Consider the following 18,948-nt stretch of genomic DNA (forward strand, 5'->3'; position numbering starts at 1 on the left):
CAGGGAATGCAAGGTCCCTTCTCCACGTCTGTCGCTGATACCTCTGAGCACTCTGGGCTGGTCTTTCCCCTTCTCTGAGCCTCAGTTTCCCCATCATCTGTCCTCTCCACCCACCACTCTTTGTATCCTAGTTCTCCAACCTCCTTGCTGTTCTTCGAACCCCCAACCCAAGCAAGTTCTTCCCTCCAGTCCTTTGCACTCACTGTGCTCCCTGCCTGGAAAGCCCTTTCCCCAGGCATTGCTGAGACCCGCACCTCCTCCACCTTCAGTCGCCTCTCGGAAGCTACCTCCTCAGAGAGGCCTTCCTGGATCACACTCTTTATTCCTCTCTGGTCCCTTATGGCCTTTATTTTTATTCCTGGCACTTCCTGTCAGGAATGAATGATGTCATATAGTCATTTCCGCATCTGTTTGTCTGTCTCCATCTTCTAGAAGGTCTGTTTGTGAAGGCAGGTGTTTCTGTTTGTCTTGTCCGCTGAAGCCTGGCACAGTGAGTGATACCTAGGAGGTGCTCAGTAAATGGGTGGTAACTGACTGAGTGGAGTAGGTGGAGGCTAATCCAGAGGCAGTCTGAGAAGATTCCTGCCCAGCCCTGACCCAGGAAGGGAGGAGGAACCCCTTGGCCTCTCCGGCCATGCCAGACTTCTTCCGGGCACTTTGTCCTCCGCTGCTCCAGAGGAAAGGTTGTTGAGGGGAAACCCAGGATTCTCTCTCTGCATCTTGTGTGTGTTGCGCTCAGCTGCTCGGTCATGTCTGACTCTGTGACCCCATAGTCTGTACCCCACCAGTCTCCTCTGTCCATGGGACTCTCCCGGCAAGAATACTGGAGTGGGTAGCCATTTCCTCCCCTAGGGGATCTTCCCAACCCAAGGATCGAACCCATGTCTCCTGTGGCTCCTACATCGGCAGGCAGATTCTTTACTACTTGCGCCACCTGGGAAGTCCCTCTGCCGCTTGGGTCTCCCCTAATTCCCAGGGACTTGCTCCCTCTGGGGCGGAGGCGGCCGCATCAGGAATTCCACTCTGGGTAGCAAACTGCTGGACCCGAACCCAGCTCTAATGCCCCCGAGGTGGAAGAACCTGTTTCACGGGGTGAGGGTGAGGGAGCCAGAAATCTATCAGCGTGATCTCTGAGCTAATAAGTCTGGGTGACTGTGAATCTTTTTTATGGGGAGAACATCAACCTGTTAGTGATTCTCAGGGACCAACAACTTGTCCTTTCTTTTTTAGGATTAAGAAAGAATGGTGGGACCAAATTCCCAACCCAGCCCACAGCCCCCTTGTGGCTGTTGTCATCCAGGATTCTCAGGTAGGAAAAGGGGCGGGTGAGGATGCTTTGGGTCGTGTGTATCGGGAAACACATGTCAAGACACGTGGGGTGTTAGGGATATCTCTTGACTTTGCGGGTTGCACGTGGGCAGTCAGGAAGATTTCAGGGTAGGTTGAGTCAACAGCTAGAGGCTTTGGCTCCCCTTCTTTGGCTTCCATGAGTGTTCTTTCAGCTCGGGGGGCGGGGTCCTCTGGAATTGGATTTCCTGCTTTGTTGTTGTTCTGAGGTCTCTGAGGTCCTCTGCATATCGTCTCCTAGGGAGGTACCTGTCCCGTGTAGGACAGGAGGTCACAAGGAGTTGAAGAGGGAACAAGTTTTCCGTTTCTTCCTCTTAAGAGCAGGAAACTGCCCCAGAAGCACCAGCAAATCTCTCCATTCTCAATGACTTGAATTACATCACAGCCTCTTTCATAAAGCACTCCCCTATAAGGAGTGGGAATACTCCTCACAGATGGACCATCCAGATGGACACTCCTGAGCTAGGAGTGCGGCCAGCTTCCCCAGTGCAGTGGCCACATGGAATTTGCCTGAGCACCATCAGGGTTCTCTAGGAAGGGGCGCAGGGGGGGATACAAGTCCTGTCTAGAACGGAAGGTCTGCGAGTCTTCAGTTCTCCAGGGACCCTGAGGCAGGCTCTGGAGTCAGCTTTGAACCCTCACTGTCGCTTATCTGCAGGGTAGACTTAACAAGCTGCTTAACTTCTCTGAGCCTCAGTTCCTTCATGTGGGTTATAGTAGTGGTTATAACAGGGCTGATGTTGGAATTCACTGAGACAATTCACAGAAAGTGAATATTACAGCACATGGTGTCATTTATGTATCAGTTAGCTCTTGCTGTATAACAAATCATCCCCAAATTTAGAAATTTTGATGATGTCAAGTCTCCTCAAGTCAAACAGGCTCTGAGCACCGCTGGATGCCAGGCTGGGTGGGAAGGCCTCTCTGCTCTGTGTCATTGGCTGTTTCCACGTTTTAGGTGTCACTGTGGAGGAAGCGGTCTCGAGGCCAGGAACCAGCCAAATGCCCGTATGTAAGGGGCTGGAATTAGGGTGGGGGGCCCCATCTTGAAGCTGGAGTCACACCCCCCTTGATGTCTGCCTTTCCTTCCTGGGTGTTCAGCACTTGTCCTGTGACACTGGGTTTTGAGGGGTGGCAGAGGGAGGGGTGGTCTGAGTAGGTCAACTGCCAACTGAGCCCCCTGAGTTTCATTGGTTGGGGGGTGGTCAGTGAACCCCTTTGGGATGCCCAGTCTGTCCTGAGCAAGGCTGATGGTGGTAACAAGCCAGGCAGCCGTGCGTGCACGCTTGCTAAGTTGCTGCAGTTGTGTCCTACTCTTTGCGACCCTGTGGACTAAACTGTAGCCCACCAGGCTCCTCTGTCCAAGGGGTTCTCCAAGCAAGAATACTGGAGTGGGTTGCCACGCCCCCCTCCAGGGGATCTTCCAGACAGGGATCAAGCCCACATCTCTGATGTCTCCTGCACTGGCAAGAGGGTTCTTTACCACTATCACCACGTGGGGAGTTGATTGGAGGTCAGATAAGAAATCCTGGCAAGGCCTTATTAGAGCCCCTGCTGCAGTGGGGAGCAGGGGTGGAGAACAAGTAACAGACTCCCTTGCTGACTACCAGGGAGGGGCGAATTGGTTCATTATACAGGGTGAGGGCGGGGGTGTGTCCAGGGCTTGGGCTGGAAAGATGGCATAGGTGTTTTGCCTGATTCTCTGGTGGTGTGGTGTGCAGGGGGCATGCACAGAACCCTGCTTTTATTCCTGACACTGCTTTTGCTCCCAGCTCTTCAAAAGTGGCAGTTGAGGTTTGGGGTCTTTTTGTATCGTTTGTCCATTGTTTGCCCCAACTGCAGCATGCACACAGTTATTTTTACTTCCATATAGTTTCTTACTATTTTGTTGCTCAAGGAGAGGTTTGTTCCAGTGCAAGCATTGCAGCAGTGCAGCAAAGGGTCCCAGGTCCCAGCCTGTCTCAACACCAGTTCAGGGTGATTTTGAGCTGGGCTTTGAAGGGTGAATAGGAGTTTTTCAAGAGGAGAAAGTGAACTCTGATTAAACTTTGTTTTTGTAGACACTGGAAGACTTGTCTTGCCAAGCTCCTGCCCTGTTTACTGGAGCATGGCATGGAGAGGGATGACGACTTCTCTAAGGCTGCTAGAAATGGGCCTTCCCAGGGTTCTGGGAAAGTAGCATGGTGCCCCGTGGAGGTCAGCAAGACGATCCTCCGGCCTGAGAGCATCAGCGTGGTGCGGTGCGTGGAGCTGTTTGAGGCCCAAGTGGAGAAGGAAGAAGAGGAAGTGGAGGAAGATAAAGGGAGCTTCTGCCCATCACCTGAGAACAGCGGGGGCCTCTTCCAGGAGGGCAGAGAGGACATTGCGGCCCGGCTGACAGAGAGCCTGTTCCTGCACCTTCTCAGAGATGACACTGGGGGCTTTAGTCCACAAGGTGTGGAGTCCTGCCTTCTTCCCCCTTTAGAAAATGCAAATGCTCAGAGGCCCTGGGCCGAATTCCCAAGGGTGGAATCCCAGGAGGCATCATCTGAGGACAAGGAACAGCCTCTGAGCCCAGAGTCAAGTCCTCCGGCCACTCCAACCCAGAACCCAGCCGGCCTGCCTCTCCCAGAGATGCCCACCATCATCTCAGACAACCCTGCTTACCGCAGCTTCAGCACCTTCCTGAGCCAGTCCTCGGGCCCTGGAGAGCTTGACTCAGACCCACAGCTGGCCGAATGCCTGGGGGAAGTGGACCCCAACATCCCCACCACCCCCAAGCCGGAACCAGAGACCTGGGAACAGATTCTGCGTCAGAGGGTGCTCCAGCACAGGGCGGCCCCCGGCCCCGCCTCGGCCCCTAGCAGCGGCTACCGGGAATTTGTGCAGGCGGTGAAGGAGGGTGGCACCCAGGACAGCGGGCCGGCTGGCTTCGGGCCCTCTGAAGAGGCCGGCTACAAGGCCTTCTCCAGCTTGCTTGCCAGCAGTGACAGCTGCCCTGCGACTTCTGGGGTTGACCCCAGCAGCGGGGAAGGGGGCTACAAACCCTTCCAGAGCCTTGCTTCTGGCTGCCCCAGGACCCCTTCCCCCACTCCCGTTCCCCTGTTCACTTTCGGCCTGGACATGGACCCCCCTCACAGTCCTCAGGACTCAGAGTGGCCTGAGTTGGAGCCAGCAGTCAAGGGAGACGATGGACAGAAACCCCTCTTCGCCCCCGTGCCGGTCACAGACCCTCTCAGGGACGACCTGGGCAACGGCATCATCTACTCAGCCCTCACCTGCCACCTATGTGGCCACCTGAAGCAGTGCCACGGCCAGGAGGAAGCTGGCAAGGCGCAAATTGTGGTCAGCCCCTGCTGCGGCTGCTGCTGTGGGGACAGGTCCTCGCCTCTGCTGAGTCCGCTGAAAGCCCCAGACTCCCTGCCCCAGGGGACTCCACTGGCAGCCAGCCTCTCTGCGGCCTCCCTAGCACCCTTAGGTGTCTCAGAGGAGGGTAAGTGCCCTCTGTTCAATGCCCCCAGCCATGCCCAGAGCTCAGGCCAGGCTCCTGCAGTGACTGCCGTGCCCTCCCCAGGCCCCACGTGCATGGACGCTTCCTAGGTGCGTGCCCGCTCCTTGCTGAAGTCTACAGAGGAGATGGGGCCTTAATCAGGCCTGTGAAATGCCTGCCCCTGGAAGGCCGCCAGGCTGGCAGAGTTCCAGAAGACTCTGGGAACTCTGGAGTGAAGTTCTCAGACGCCAGGTCTACAGGGACTGGACGCCCCCAGCTCCCTTTGCTGGCCCCGGCTCACCACCTCCCACGGGAGTGGGGGCTCCAGGCAGCTGTGCCCACAGAGGCACCTGCAGTCATCTGGAGATGCCCCGGGCACCTTGGCTTGTGCACCTTGGCCACTTCACTGGTTCACAGATGTGCCAGCAGACTGTCCCTGGCATACTCAAGGCATATTCTGTCACTCTGACCCAGTTCTTGCCCAGACTCCGGAGTAGCTACCACCATCTCTCTAGATTGGATGCTGAGCCTAGAAACTCACCAAGCCAACTAGGGAATTGACTTGGGAGGCCTTGGGAAATTGAGGTCCAGGAAGGGTGGTAATCTGCCCAGAGATGTCTATTCATTCAACAGAAGTTGACGCTGGGGGCAAGGTCTGAGCTGCAGAGGGGTGATTAATTAAGTGGAGTTAACCAAGGACATGATAAATTGTGATTTCTGAGACGTGACAGCTTGTGGCCAGCTTCCCACGCAAGGCTGGGATTCCTGTTAAGCATTGGATCCCCAGAGAAGAGGCATGCCTGGCAACCTTGGGGCAGGCGTGTGCCCCCAGGGATGCCATTGCTGGCATCACTGCTTCAGAAGGTGTGGCTCAGGCCCCCTGATCCAGTGAGCTGGGGCGACCAAGACGCTGACACCAGGCACATCACCCACACATCATCAACTCCCACCTCAGGTTGAAGAATGCTTGTTTGTGTGCATCTCAAAAATTATTTCATCACTGGGTGTTTGTGTTTGCTGAGGAGGGTGGAATGGGAAGAGATGGAGTTTTGTATAAATAAAGGTTCTTTATCTCTTTCCCCTCCCCCGCCACCATTTATTAAACAAACATCCTGCCAAGCATCCTTGGCGACTGTTTTATCTCTATTAACTCACAGAATCTTCCCATCCAGAGGAACGGAGACCAGCCCAAGAGGTTAAGTAACTTGCTGTCTCTTCTTGGGTTTCCCCAAGACCGGAATTCAAGTGAAGTTCATTGAAATAGGAGGTGATCCCAGGAAGTCCTGCTTGGAGAATGGGGAAGGGAGCGGGGAAGGGCAGGAAGCAATTGAGGTGTTATCACACAGAGTGCCAGCGCAGGCAACAGCTGCTTCAGCCGCTGGGAGCTTCAGAAAGCCAGGCACACCACATGCCTCGAGGTGGGGAGCTGGGCTGTTCATCCACACATTCCCATCTGTCCTTGGTTGAGGGCTGTGTCCAGGGGCATTAACTCCCCAGCACTTCCAGCTGCTCCAGGAAAGTCCTCAGGTTGAAAGTAGGGGGCACAGGGAGGAGATGTGGGCAGGGCTGTACCGGCAGCTGCTACTTTGCCAAGGTCACTCAGCCAGTGGCAGACTGAAGCTGAACCCAGGCAGGGTCTCCATCGCCCAGGCCCTTTGTAGGTGATCCGTGCTTGACATCTGGGTGGTCGGTGTATGGTGTGGGCCTCAGACATGCAGGCAGGGGATCTTAATTAAGCTCCTTTGTCTGCAATCATTCTATATTTCTGAGTTGCCGCCCTGACTGCCATGCTTGCAAAATGAGGGGCTTTTTGACGTTCCTTCTGCTCTGGCATTCTCCGTAATACACTATAGAGGTGATGGGGAACTCATTACCTCACATGCAGCCTGATGTTTGTGAGAACTGTCTCCTTTGTGCTGAACCCGAATCTATCCCTTTAGCTGCCTGAATCACCACCCTCCACACAGGTTGCTGATGGAGAAACGGCTCTAGAAGGAGCCCATGCAGCGAGACTTGAAAAGAGACTTGCCCATGCGGCGAGCTGCAGCAAGCAACGGAACCCAAACTAGTCCTCTGCACCTGTTGTCTTCAAGGGAGCTTTGTAATAAAAAGTAACAATTTAAAATAAAAGTAACTATTTAGGACCAAGCAATATGCTAAGTGCCATCCACTGACTATATCACAGCTCTAGAAAGCAGGTTATTATTCCAATTTTACAGATAAGGCAGCTGGCCCAGAGAGGTTGAAGTTTAGCTTAGGGTCACACGGCTGGAAAGCCTGGGAACTAGGATTTGAATCCAGATCTGACTGCAGGGTTCCCAACCATCATGATGTACTGTCTCATGAATAGCATGGCACCATCTCGAATGTCAGCTCTGATCCATTTAGCCTGTGAGTCATCTTAGAAAATCGAGTTTTAAAACTAAGCATCCAACAAAGAAAAAACACTCAGGTGAGTGCTGGAGAGTTCGTTGGGTTGTAAATCCAACAGAATTGAGACTGATTCGTTCTCTCCCTAGGATGTTGTGAGACCCAACTTGTCAGCTGAGGCACAAATTACAGAATCCTCTGGGCTTTGGGAAACTAGAATGGAGAACTACACAGAGACACTTCCCATCTATTTTTTCTTGCCTTGAGCACATAATGTGATCTTAGTTCCCCGACCAGGGATCAAACCCACACCCCCAGCAGTGGAAGTGTGAAGGCTTAACCAGTGGACCACCTGAGAGGTCCAATCTCTTATCCGGATTTAAATCTACCCTCCCAAGTTCAGGGAAGCCGGTGGGAGGCCACTGTTCTGGCTTCCCCACCCCCCAGGGAAGGAAGAAGCAGAGAGAGCAAGAAAGCCACACATCCCACCAATGTTTCCTGAGAACCTGCTATGTGCTAGGCAGCATGCTGGATGTGAGGAAACAAAAGTCCCTTCCCTCCTGGATCTTACAGTTCAGCGGGAGAGACAGATATTAAAAAGAAAGAAGGAGGGACTTCCCTGGTGGTCCAGTGTTTAAGACTCTGGGCTCCAAATGCAGGTTCAATCCCTGCTTGGGGAACTAGATGCCATATACCACAATTAAAGATTCTGCATGCTGCAACAAAGATCGAAGATCCCACATACAGCAACTAAGACCCAGTGCAGCCAAATTTTTAAAAATAGCCGGGAAGATCCCCCAGAGAAGGGAATGGCTACCCACTCCAGTATTCTTGCCTTTTACTTTCCATCTCCATGGAGATGGAAAGTAAAAGTGTTAGTCGCTCAGTTGTGTCCGACTCTGCAACGCTACGGACTGTAGTCGGCCAGGCTCCTCTGTCCATGGAATTCCCTAGGCAAGAATACTGGAGTGGGTTGCCATACCCTTCTCCAGGGGATCTTCCCAACAGGGATCAAACCTAGGTCTCCTGCTATGTGGGCAGATTTTTTTTACTGTCTGAGCCACGAGGGAAGCCTTAGAGAATTCCATGGACAGAGGAGCAAAAAGACACGACTAAACGACCAACATTAATATAAATACACAAAAGGAAAAAAACCCACAAACCCTGAAAGGTGCTATGAAGAAAATAGGAGTCTGAGATGGGGGGTAGGGGGTTAGAAGAGGTCTTTATGGAGGTGACATTTTAACTGAGCCCTCCTTGACTAGGAGAACCAGGATGGTCTGGAGGAAGAGTATTCTAGGCAGAGAACAGACGAAGGGCAAAGGCCCCAAGGCACAGGGAATTTGGCATGTTCACATATAGAAAGATCAGCTATAGCAGTGAGCCAGGAACAGTTGTGAGACATAAGGTCAGCCAGGACTAGAGTAAGGAATTTGTATTTGGCTTAAATGCACACTAGCCCCACCCACTGAGAAATATGGTCCAGGAGACACATCTCTCTTCTGTCTCCCCAGTCCCCAAATGAAATCCATCCACAAGCAGGAGTCCAGGAGCGGAAGTGGAGGCACTGGAGGTGTTCCTCCAATAGGACTCCCTCCCACCTTGCGTAAGCGGAGCACGAAGGTTCCTCCTGAGAACAGCAGCCGGGGTGGTTAAAATCTTCGTTGCTGACAACTCTCACTCAGAAGTAAAGTGATTCCCACCAGAAACGTGTTCATTAGCACAAGGGTGGGGACCTTCCTCGGTGGCTCAGTGGTAAAGAATCCCCCTGCCGATGCGGGAGACACGAGTTCGTGTCTGATTCGGGAAGATCCCACGTGAAGGGGAGTAACAAAGCCTGTGTGCCGCGACTATTGAGCACAGGCCCGAGAGTCCGGGAGTCACAACTACTGAAGCCTGCACGCCTAGAGCCCGCGCTCTGCAACAAGAAAAGCCACTGCAATGAGAAGCCTGCGCGCCCTAACGAGAGAGTGGCCCTCGCTCAGCACAGCGAGAGAAAAACCTGAAAAGCAGCGAAGACCCAGCACAGCCAGAAATAAATAAATAAATAAAATTATAGCACAGAGGAATGGCTGGCCGCCAGGATCTTTCTTGGGAATTTCTTTGCAAAAGATTTTTTAAAATTCCCTTAAAATCTGGTCTTGACCTCCCAGGCACTAGTCTTCAAATTAGGCAGGGATCCCTAGGGTCTTGTTAAGGCCCAGACTCTATGACTGCTCTGTCTCCTTTATCTGCCTGTGTCTTCGTTTTGTGTGTGTGTGTGTGTGTGTTTAATTTGTAAAATAGGAAGGATAACAAAATCTGCATTGGAAGGTCATCCTAAAGATCATCTACATTATCACCATCTTCATCATCTCCCGGGTTTACTCCAGGGTGGGGGGGCACAGATGACAAGAGAAAAAAGGTACAACTTGCTATAAGGCGAGGGCAGAGAAACAGAGAGCAAGCTGGGCAGTCAGGCAAGAAGAGGAAATTTATTAGAGGGAAGAGAGGGTGGCGGGCTCTTAGGGAGAACCAGCGTTCTCCCTTTCTGATGGAGTCCTGCTTATACCCCACCAATGAAAAATTCTCTGAAGGGATTATCAGGCGAGTGTAATCTCCTCGGTTCTGTCTCGTCTCAACAAAAATTTGAAGTGACAGACATTAAAGCCCTAGGCGCATCACAGCTCTTGCACAGACCGTGTTACAGCTCTTAGACAGATCAGTGTTACAGCTCAGTTTTATTTAGAAAATAGCAGGAAAATACATCCTCGAGGAGGCGTGAGGGAATGCCGACCCAAAGACGCGAAGAGAAGAGAGAGCCCCGGCCCTTTGGCTCCTCTTTTTATATGTTTTTTCCTCCCCCCGGGCCTGCCCTGTGTAAGTTGGGCTAGCCAGGAGTGCTGTTTGTTCTACCTGAGGTCCTCACTCCGGTCCTCAGACCTTCCTTTGACCCTCCTTTGTTCTGTTTTTGCGGGCCTTTCCCTTCCTTGTCTTTTAGCCACTGCCATTTAGGACTCCTGTTTCCTATTTTAACAACCTACCAGGGATGGTCACGTAGCCGGAGGTCTGGAATCTGGTGGTCTCGCAGCTTTGAAAAGATAGGCACCAGTGAGTTAACAGGATGCCATTTGGGCAATTTGGTCAGTCTCAAGGATCACTGTGATTTATTCTTTGTTTGGGAAGCCGACATCACGAGCCATCTTATCAGTGAGAGCCCATGTTGACCCTATCGCCTGCCTTAAGAAATCTAGAATTCTCAGCCCCAGCCACTGCTCTGGGCTTCCTCTCATGGACTAAAAAAGAAATGTTGCCATTTCAGTCAACACAAAATGGTACCTGTGCTGTGCTTAGTCGCTCAGTCGGGTCCAACTCTTTGCAACCCCATAGACTGTAGCCCACTAGGCTCCTCTTTCCATGGGGATTCTCCAGGCAAGAGTACAGGAGTGGGTTGCCATACCCTCCTCCAGGGGAATCTTCCCAACCCAGGGATGGAACCCAGGTCTCTCGAATTGCAGGCAGATTCTTTACCGTCAGAGCCACCAGGGAAGCCCACCTGCCAGTCTACTAAATAACAAATGCTGCCCACCATCAAGCCATCAGTGACTGAAGCTGACAGTTTATGGTGAACAGTGTCGGATTTGTGATCTCCAAAGATTTAACTTTGGGACCCGGGGCCAGGCTTGATCACTCAAGAGCTTTTATATAGCAGAGTTTTATTAAAATATAAAAAGGGACAGAGAAAGCTTCTGACACAGACATCAGAAGGGGAACGGAGAGTGCCCTGCCCCCCGCTAGTTTTAGCAAGCTGTTTTATGTCAGTTTCATCAGTTCAGTCGCTCAGTCGTGTCCAACTCTTTGTGACCCCACGGACTGCAGCACGCCAGGCCTCCCTATCCATCACCAACTCCCGGAGTTTATGTCTGTTAGAAAGTTATTAATCAGGTAAGAGAAATGCCTCAAGGCTAACAGAGTTTCACCAGGCCCCTCTCCCACAGTATGCAATTCTGAGATAGGATGGCACGAGGTGTGACATCTCCCAGCCATAAAACAATTTATATGAATACTGGTTTGTTGAGCTATTATCAGCCAAAAGTTGGTCTTGCTGCTGCTGCTGCTAGGTCGCTTCAGTCGTGTCCGACTCTTCGCGACCCCATGGACTGCAGCCCACCAGGCTCCTCCACCCGTGGGATTTTCCAGGCAAGAGTACTGGAGTGGGGTGCCATTGCCTTCTCTGAAAGTTGGTCTTAGGGGGAACCATTTTGAAGAAAGGCAAATTCCAAAGCAAATACATAGTTTCATTAACATAGCTTAAGAAAAACATTTCCATAAGAAAAACGCATTGGTTAGCTCAAGGTTTGAGAAAAGTTAAGTTCAGGTGGACAGGGAGGCCTGGCGTGCTGCGATTCATGGGGTGACAAAGAGTCAGACACAACTGAGCGACTGAACTGAACTGAAGTTCAGGTGGAACCAGGTGTCGTCATAGCAACACAGAATTTTAAGAGACATTTGCACCCTATTTCCTCCATTTGGAGACCTCTGGCCTTCCTGCCTGTTACGCTCTCTCAGTTGCCCACCTCCCCCATGCCAGGGAGCCCCGAGCCCCGAGGGAATTCAGGATGGCGAAAAACAGGATATCGGCCCTAGATAAGATATACATCAAAGGAGTAATTTCAGTAAGCCCAGACTCTTGCTTCTTCCCATACAGAGAAAAACACTAAAATCATTAGTTTGAGATTCTGTTTTTGTAATTAGAAGTAATCTTTTGATGTTCGACTACACTTTTTTCCCCCCTCAGCAAAAACACCTGTATATCCTGGCTCCTCCCTTACCTCTTTGGAACAGAGCCTCAGAGCTATCTGAGAGGCTGTGTCTCTGGCTACTTAGTTCTCAGTAATGTCCCCAAATAAAACATAATTCTCCACTTTCAGGTTTTCAGGATGAAGAAAAACAGGATATTGGCCCTAAATAGTTAAGATGTACATCAAAGGAGTAATTTCAGTAAGCCCAGACTCTTGCTTCTTCCCATACATAAACACTAAGATCATTAGTTTGAGATGTCTGTTTTTGTAATTAGAAGTAATCTTTTGATGTTTGACTACGCTTTTTTTTCCCCTCAGCAAAAACGCCTGTATATCCTGGCTCCTCTCTTACCTCTTTGGAACAGAGCCTCAGAGCTATCTGAGAGGCTAGATAGAGCTATCTGTGGTTACATAGTTCTCGGTAATGTCCCCAAATGAAAATTAATTCTCAACATTCAGGTTGTGCCTTTTTTTTTTCCAGTAGACACTCCAAACCTTCATGGGAAGCCCCCAGTAACCCCCGCTGCTATTGGCTGATCCTGACACAGAAGACCATCCCTGCCCTCCACCCTCATGCTCTAGCTTCTGCCTACTCCTTCAGAGGCAGGAGACAGATGGACTTCAAGCCAGACACTTACAACTAGCCTCCTGTTCGCATTTCTTGAAGCCAGGAATAGATGGGCTCTGGGTTAGACATTTACAGCCAGCCTCCTGCTTACACTTCAGATAGAAATAACAACAGGAACAGGGTAAATAGCTGGACTTTGCCTCCTGGGAACACTTGAAGATAACAGTAATGGCAGGGGCAGAGAGGAATTAAGCCCTGCTTGGGTAAAAAGATCAAGAAGTCACAAATTCCTCATCCTTGGTGTCAGGGAGACCTCAACTGCCCACGCACAAAATGGCACCTGCCGTTCTGCGTTACGCTTAGTCACTCAGTCCCATCCAACTCTTTGTGACCCCATGGACTGTAGCCCACCAGGCTCCTCTGTCTGTGGGGATTCTCCAGGCAAGAATGCTGGAGTGGCTTGTTCCAGTTCCACTCTGAAAGTCCCCGAAGCATGACTTTCTCTAGGTTCGTATGTTGGCATGTTACTCTGCTTTTCTAATAAACGCTTTACTTTGCTCTCTACTTTCTGTCTCCTTGTCAAAATTTTTTTTCAAGGCAGATAAGAGCTAGACCCTGGTGGTCTAGTGGTTAGGATTCAGCACTCTCACCACCGCAACCCACATTCGATCTCGGCCTCACTTCCAGCTGTTGCTCACTGCTGTCTCTCCAAATTTACTTTGTGGTCAGGACTTCCTCACACCAGGCCTGGTGATTCACTCTTTCGCTGAAATATTGATTGAGTGATTACTCCTGAAGAGGAATTGTTAAAACAAAAACAAATTTCTCAAATTATGATCGTGGATCACAATTTTTACTTTATGTTTTTTAGAGAGAGAATCAGAAAAGAGAGGATATTGGTTCAAGGAACAATCTTAGAGTACCAAACTCAAGTTCATGCGTGCAATGCACAGAGAAACCAAACAAACCAAAACTTTGGAGTTTGGAGCAGAGAAATGTATATTGCTGGGCCGTGCAAGGAGAGCGAGTGGCTTATGCTCAGAAAACCCTGAACTCTCCAAACTCCAAAGGGGTTCAGCAAAGGATTTTTAAAGGGCAGGTGAGGGAGTGGGGAGTCACAGGGTGTGTGATCAGCTCATGCACTGTTCTCTGATTGGTTGATGGTGAGGTTATCAATTTTTCGGCGCTCGTAAGTCTGGGGCTCATCTGTATCAAGCAGTTAATTTCTTCCATTTGGTAGTGGTTTTAGCATCCATAAATCAGCTGAGGAAGTGTTATCTAGGGACTTTAGAGAGAAGCTACAGCAGAGGATATGGGGGAGGGGTCTGTCCCCAGATGACCCCATAGAGTCCTACTCCATGTTACATCAGGAAGGGATTTATAACAAGACAAATTGTTAGGGGAAGCACACTGATTGAAACTGCCCACCCTGGCCAGGCACCATAGTAACCATTTGCATGAGTTGTTTTATGACAGGAGATCCTGATAAGGAGCTAATAAGCCACCACCAACCGGAAGAGGTCGGGAAAGGGCTAAAGGAGACACCGCGTGTCCGTCCACTTCCCAGAATCCCTCTCGCCAGCATCCATCTTGGCTGAGCGATGCGTGCGCCACCAGGAAAGACTCTGAATTAAAATGATTGGCCAAAGACCACCCGGAAACTAATCCCATCACCATAAAACCCGAGACTGCGAGCCACGCGGCAGAGCTCTTCTCCTGGGTTCCCTTACCCTACTGCTCTCCACCCGGGTGCCCTTTCCCGATAAAATCTCTTGCTTTGTCAGCACATGTGTCTCCTCGGACAATTCATTTCTGAGTGTTAGACAAGAGCCCAGTTTCGGGCCCTGGAAGGGGTCCGCCTTCCTGCCACAGAATGAGTGTCTAGAATAAGGCTATCCAACAGAGATTTTTGCTATGATGGAAATCTTTCACTTTGTCCAATACCATAGCACTAGCCACCTATGGCTGTTATACACTTGACATATGGTTAGTGTGGCTGAGGAACTGATTTTTTTAATTTTATTGAATTAATATTTAAATAGTCACAGGTGGCTAGTGATTACAGTAGGGACAGTACAGGGCTAGATTATTAGACCCCAAGGTACAACTTTATCAATTGCCTCAGCGTGGAGGAGAAAGGGTATTGGTCCGGAGAGATGAAAGGAGAGCAATGGGTCAGACTGCCTCAAATGTTAGCCCCAGAGCTATGGAGGGGCGAGGTCTAATGGATCTGGTGGGACCAGAGTGAGACTGCCCTGGCCAAGTAAGAAGCTGGCAGCCGGCGTGGGCAGAGCAAGATGCTAGCAGCGTGAGTTTCCCACCATTCCCCTCAAGTCTGGACCAGAGCTGTGGAGAGCAAGAGAGACGGCCCACAGTAGCAGCACCAAAGAGGGCTGGGCGCGCCCCTTAGGAGGTTCTCAAAACCTGGAGAGACCTCCAGAGACACTGAATTCAGGGTCTCTCCAACCCAACTCTGCATACCCCCAGCCTCGATTTTGCAAAGATTTTTCCAGGGGGGTGGGGATGGCAAGGTGGGGACTGTTTCCACTTTAGTTTTTTTTATTAAAAAAAAATAAAATAAACAAAACCCCTACTTACCAATTTTTTTCTGATTACTAAATTGGCACGTGCTGGCCTTCTCTGATTCAGAGAAAACCTAAAGGTATAAATAGGAAAGTGAAAACCACCGGAAATCCCATCCCCCGCCCAGGCACCTGGCACCACGTGGGCGGTCCCCAAATGTATGTTTGTTTTTAAAGGTGTATCTCTGTTAACATCCTGTTGAATAATCTTTCTGACATTACTTTCCCACGAAAGTTATTAATTAAACACGCACACACCCACACAAACAGCTAGAAGAAGTTTCTGAGTCCCCGCTGCAAGAGAGGCGTGATCTCACTGGATCCTCACAGCAGCCGGAGACCTCTGTGGGAGACATTTCCATGATGTACCCCGATTGCTAACCACTCTTGTCTGCCGTCTGTCTAGATTCTTCTACCCCTTTTACAGGTGAGAACGCTGAGACTCAGAGAAGCAAGGGCTCTGCACTCATCCTGCCTCAGTTTGGAACCGACCTTTGCCAATTCGGAGCTGTGTGACTGTGGACAAAGTATTGACCCCTCTGGGCCTCAGTTTCCTCCCCAGCAAAGATGGATAAGAGAAGTCCCGGGGCAGCCCATAGTGGTGGGGTGAGGAGTGCATGTCTTGATGGGTGAAAGCCAGGCGATGCCCAGCTGCTCTTGTGATTAACTTGCCTAAGCTTCCTGACAGCAGTAGAACAGCGCCAGATCTTCCATAAAATCCCACCCTTTTCCAGCTTTATTAAGGAGCTGAGGACACGAGGCTGGGGAGAGCAGATGGGCTGGAGACCAGCTCCTTGGTTCTTGCTGCCCCCTAGTGGCTCACTCTTGCCCTGCGCCTGCATCAGTGCCCAGGGAGGTGCCACACCCAGAAAACTAGACCTGGGGTATCTCCACCCTCCCAGCCTCACCTCTCTTTCATCCCTGCCTTTCTCCTCCATCTCCTCCAGCACCTGGTAAAGGGCTTGACTTACGTTAGGAACTCAGCGTGCTCCAAGGATCAGCAGTGTGGCTCAGAGCCAATCGTGCCATCTGTGCTTCCTTCCTCCTCTGTAAAATGGGAATAATAATAGTACTGATCTCATGGGTGTTAGCGGAGAAGGCAATGACACCCCACCCCTGTACTCTTGCCTGGAAAATCACATAGACGGAGGAGCCTGGTAGGCTGCAGTCCATGGGGTCGCTAAGAGTCAGACACGACTGAGCGACTTCACTTTCACTTTTCACTTTCATGCACTGGAGAAGGAAATGGCAACCCACTCCAGTGTTCTTGCCTGGAGAATCCCAGGGACGGGGGAGCCTGGTGGGCTGCCGTTTATGGGGTCGCACAGAGTCGGACACGACTGAAGCGACTTAGCAGCAGCATGGATGTTAGAGTTAAATGTGTTAATACATATAGGGCTTAAAGAGGTGCCTGCACATGGTTAATGCTTTCGGAATGTTTCCTAGCATTATTGTTATTATACTGAATGGGTCTGTGGGTGTCATAGAGTAAAAGTGAAAGTCATTCAGTCGTGTCCGACTCTTTGTGACCCCATGGACTATACAGTCCATGGAATCCTCCAGGCCAGAATACTAGAGTGGGTAGCCATTCCCTTCTCCAGGGAATTTTCCCAACCCAGGAATAGAATCTATGTCTTCTGTATTGCAAGCAGATTCTTTACTAGCTGAGCCACAAGGGAAGCCCAGGTGAAGGCATAAAACATAATTAAAGGAAATAACAACATTCTAAATTTAATGGACTGACTGGACCAATAGAAATCCGAGACAAAAATTGTCTTGAAGGAATGACCGCACCGACTGTATTTGTACGTGTCCACATCACTTCTACAAGCCATTCCACAAGCAGAGTCAGAGTTTGTACATTTGCACAGGTTTATATCATGCATTTCTCATCATATAGTCATATTTATTATATGACAGGTCTTCCCAGAGAAGGAGGGCAAAACAAGAGAGACCAAGATACAGAGAGAGAGAAACACAAAACGAACTTCTAGTTTGAAACTTGACTCCAACCACAAAGTGACATCTGACTCAAGCTGTAGACTGATTCCTGACCCAGCTGTGGACCTATTTGCGATCCTGGCTGCACATCGACCCCAGCCACATGCTGATCCCTAGCCCTGGCCACAGAATTACCTTTGACCCCAGCCCAGAGACCAATCTCTGACTCTGGCCACCCAGATCCCTGACCCCGATACACTGACACCCCACCCTATCTGGGATTGGCATTTTCTGATTTCAGCTAGTGAATTCAGCTTGAGTTGGTCAACATATCTGGTCTGTCTTTCCTTCCTCTCTGCCATGGAACTGAGGAGAAAGCTCATAGTTCTCCTTTCTAATCAAAGAGGACAGGGTTAAGAAAGGCCCCTTTGCCACCTTCTGTTCTGCTTTGGATGTGATGTCTGGTGGTTTGGCAGCCATCTTGTGATCATGAGGGGACAAGCTTGGAGAAGAAAGATAGTGTTCTGAATGTGGCAGAGTGAGAGGGGAAAAAAAAAGGGCCTGGAGCTTTGATGATATCACCAAGTGATCAAATTGACCTCTGGATTCTGAAACAAACCATAAACATGCTTTTGTTTATACCATGTAGTTTTTCTTTTGTAATCACAAAGCAGCTTTAAAGACTGTAGTCAGTAGAGTAATGGACCCCTAAAAATGTTCACATCCTAATCTCTGGAAACTGTGGACGTGTTACACTGCAAGGGAGAATCAAAGTTGCAGAGGGGATGACGATTGCTAATTAACTGACCTTGAGATGGGAGATTATCCTGATTATGTGGATGGGCTGATAGAATCAGAGTCTATAAGTCAAAGAGGGATGTAGGAGAGTTAGAGTCAGAGAGAGATTTGAAAATGCTACCCTGCTGGCTTTGCAGGTGGAAGAAGGAGCCGGGAGCTAAGGAAGGCAGGAAATTGCTAGAGGTTAGAAAGTCTAGGAGCAGACTCTCCTTTTGTGTCTCCAGAAGGCACACAGCCCTGCTGACATCTTGATTTTCAGCTCAGTGAGACCGTTTTCAGACCTCTGACCTCCAGCACTAGAAGGTGACACATTTTTGTATTTCAGGCCACTCGATTTGCAGCATTGATTACTGCAGCAGTAGGAAACGAATCCACAGATACTTCTCCTGCATCTGGACACATCCCAGCCTTCTTTTCCTCAAGCCCTTCCTGCATCACCATCCCCTCCCTCATTTTTGCCACCCAATCCCTGCTTCCAGAAGGTTCTGCTGTATCTCTGCCCGCTCCTTACCTCCATCAGCATCCATTATCTCTTGCTAAAGTGGACATGGTGCAGGGCTGAACCTCAAGGACAAGCCACCAGGGTCCTTGATGCTCTGAGGTCCTCTTGCTGAAAGTCCTAATCATTTTATCTTTGAACCTGAGCTGTGTAAAGGAAGTCCCATGGGACAGTGGAGCATGTGCCGAGGCGTGGAGACTCTGCTCACACCTCCCGCCGTCTGTCTGCTGCCCTGAGAGAGGGTCTTAGCCACCTACTCCTGTACCCCTTGGCCCTCTGGAAACCACTCAGCCTCGCCCTTCCCACCCACATCCAGTATTCACTGGAGAGAGCTGGACGCAGGCATAAGGGAAGGTGGAGGTCAGTTGCTCACCTCATGGGATCTTGGTGAAGAGTGTGACGGTGACCGTCCCCTCCACCCCCAACCAGTGTGTCTATCAGGTGGCCTGAGGTCTCAGCTTAGCCGAAACGAGCCTCTTGCCCCTTCCCCATCCAGTACTGAGAGTCACCATCTTGAATGCTTAGTACTTTTTGAACAAGAAGGCCTGCATTTTTATTTTGCCCTGAGCCCCTCAGCTTCTGCAGCCTTTCCT

At 50.4% G+C, this 18,948-nt stretch overlaps 1 protein-coding gene and 1 long non-coding RNA gene across 10 annotated transcripts in view; one reads left to right on the forward strand and one right to left on the reverse strand.

Moving 5' to 3' along the window:
- IL4R (interleukin 4 receptor) overlaps nucleotides 1–5,938 on the forward strand; it is a 50,049-nt gene extending 44,111 nt beyond the window's left edge. For all 9 annotated transcript variants that reach the window (XM_070779843.1, XM_019987811.2, XM_070779844.1 and 6 more), the window contains 3 exons: nucleotides 1,231–1,309; nucleotides 2,306–2,355; nucleotides 3,408–5,938. In XM_070779843.1, coding sequence (XP_070635944.1) covers nucleotides 1,231–1,309; nucleotides 2,306–2,355; nucleotides 3,408–4,926 — 1,648 coding nt within the window. In that variant the 3' untranslated portion in view covers nucleotides 4,927–5,938. The remainder of the gene's footprint in view (nucleotides 1–1,230; nucleotides 1,310–2,305; nucleotides 2,356–3,407) is intronic.
- A 3,355-nt stretch (nucleotides 5,939–9,293) lies between these two features.
- Nucleotides 9,294–16,283, reverse strand: LOC139179722 (uncharacterized). Its single transcript, XR_011564053.1, has 3 exons — nucleotides 16,089–16,283; nucleotides 15,134–15,191; nucleotides 9,294–13,327 (listed from the first exon to the last, which is right to left on the reverse strand). It is a non-coding gene; the product is annotated as an uncharacterized lncRNA (long non-coding RNA).
- Between the last annotated feature and the right edge of the window lie 2,665 nt (nucleotides 16,284–18,948).

This window comes from Bos indicus, chromosome 25, assembly GCF_029378745.1.
Source record: "Bos indicus isolate NIAB-ARS_2022 breed Sahiwal x Tharparkar chromosome 25, NIAB-ARS_B.indTharparkar_mat_pri_1.0, whole genome shotgun sequence".
NCBI lineage: Eukaryota > Metazoa > Chordata > Mammalia > Artiodactyla > Bovidae > Bos > Bos indicus.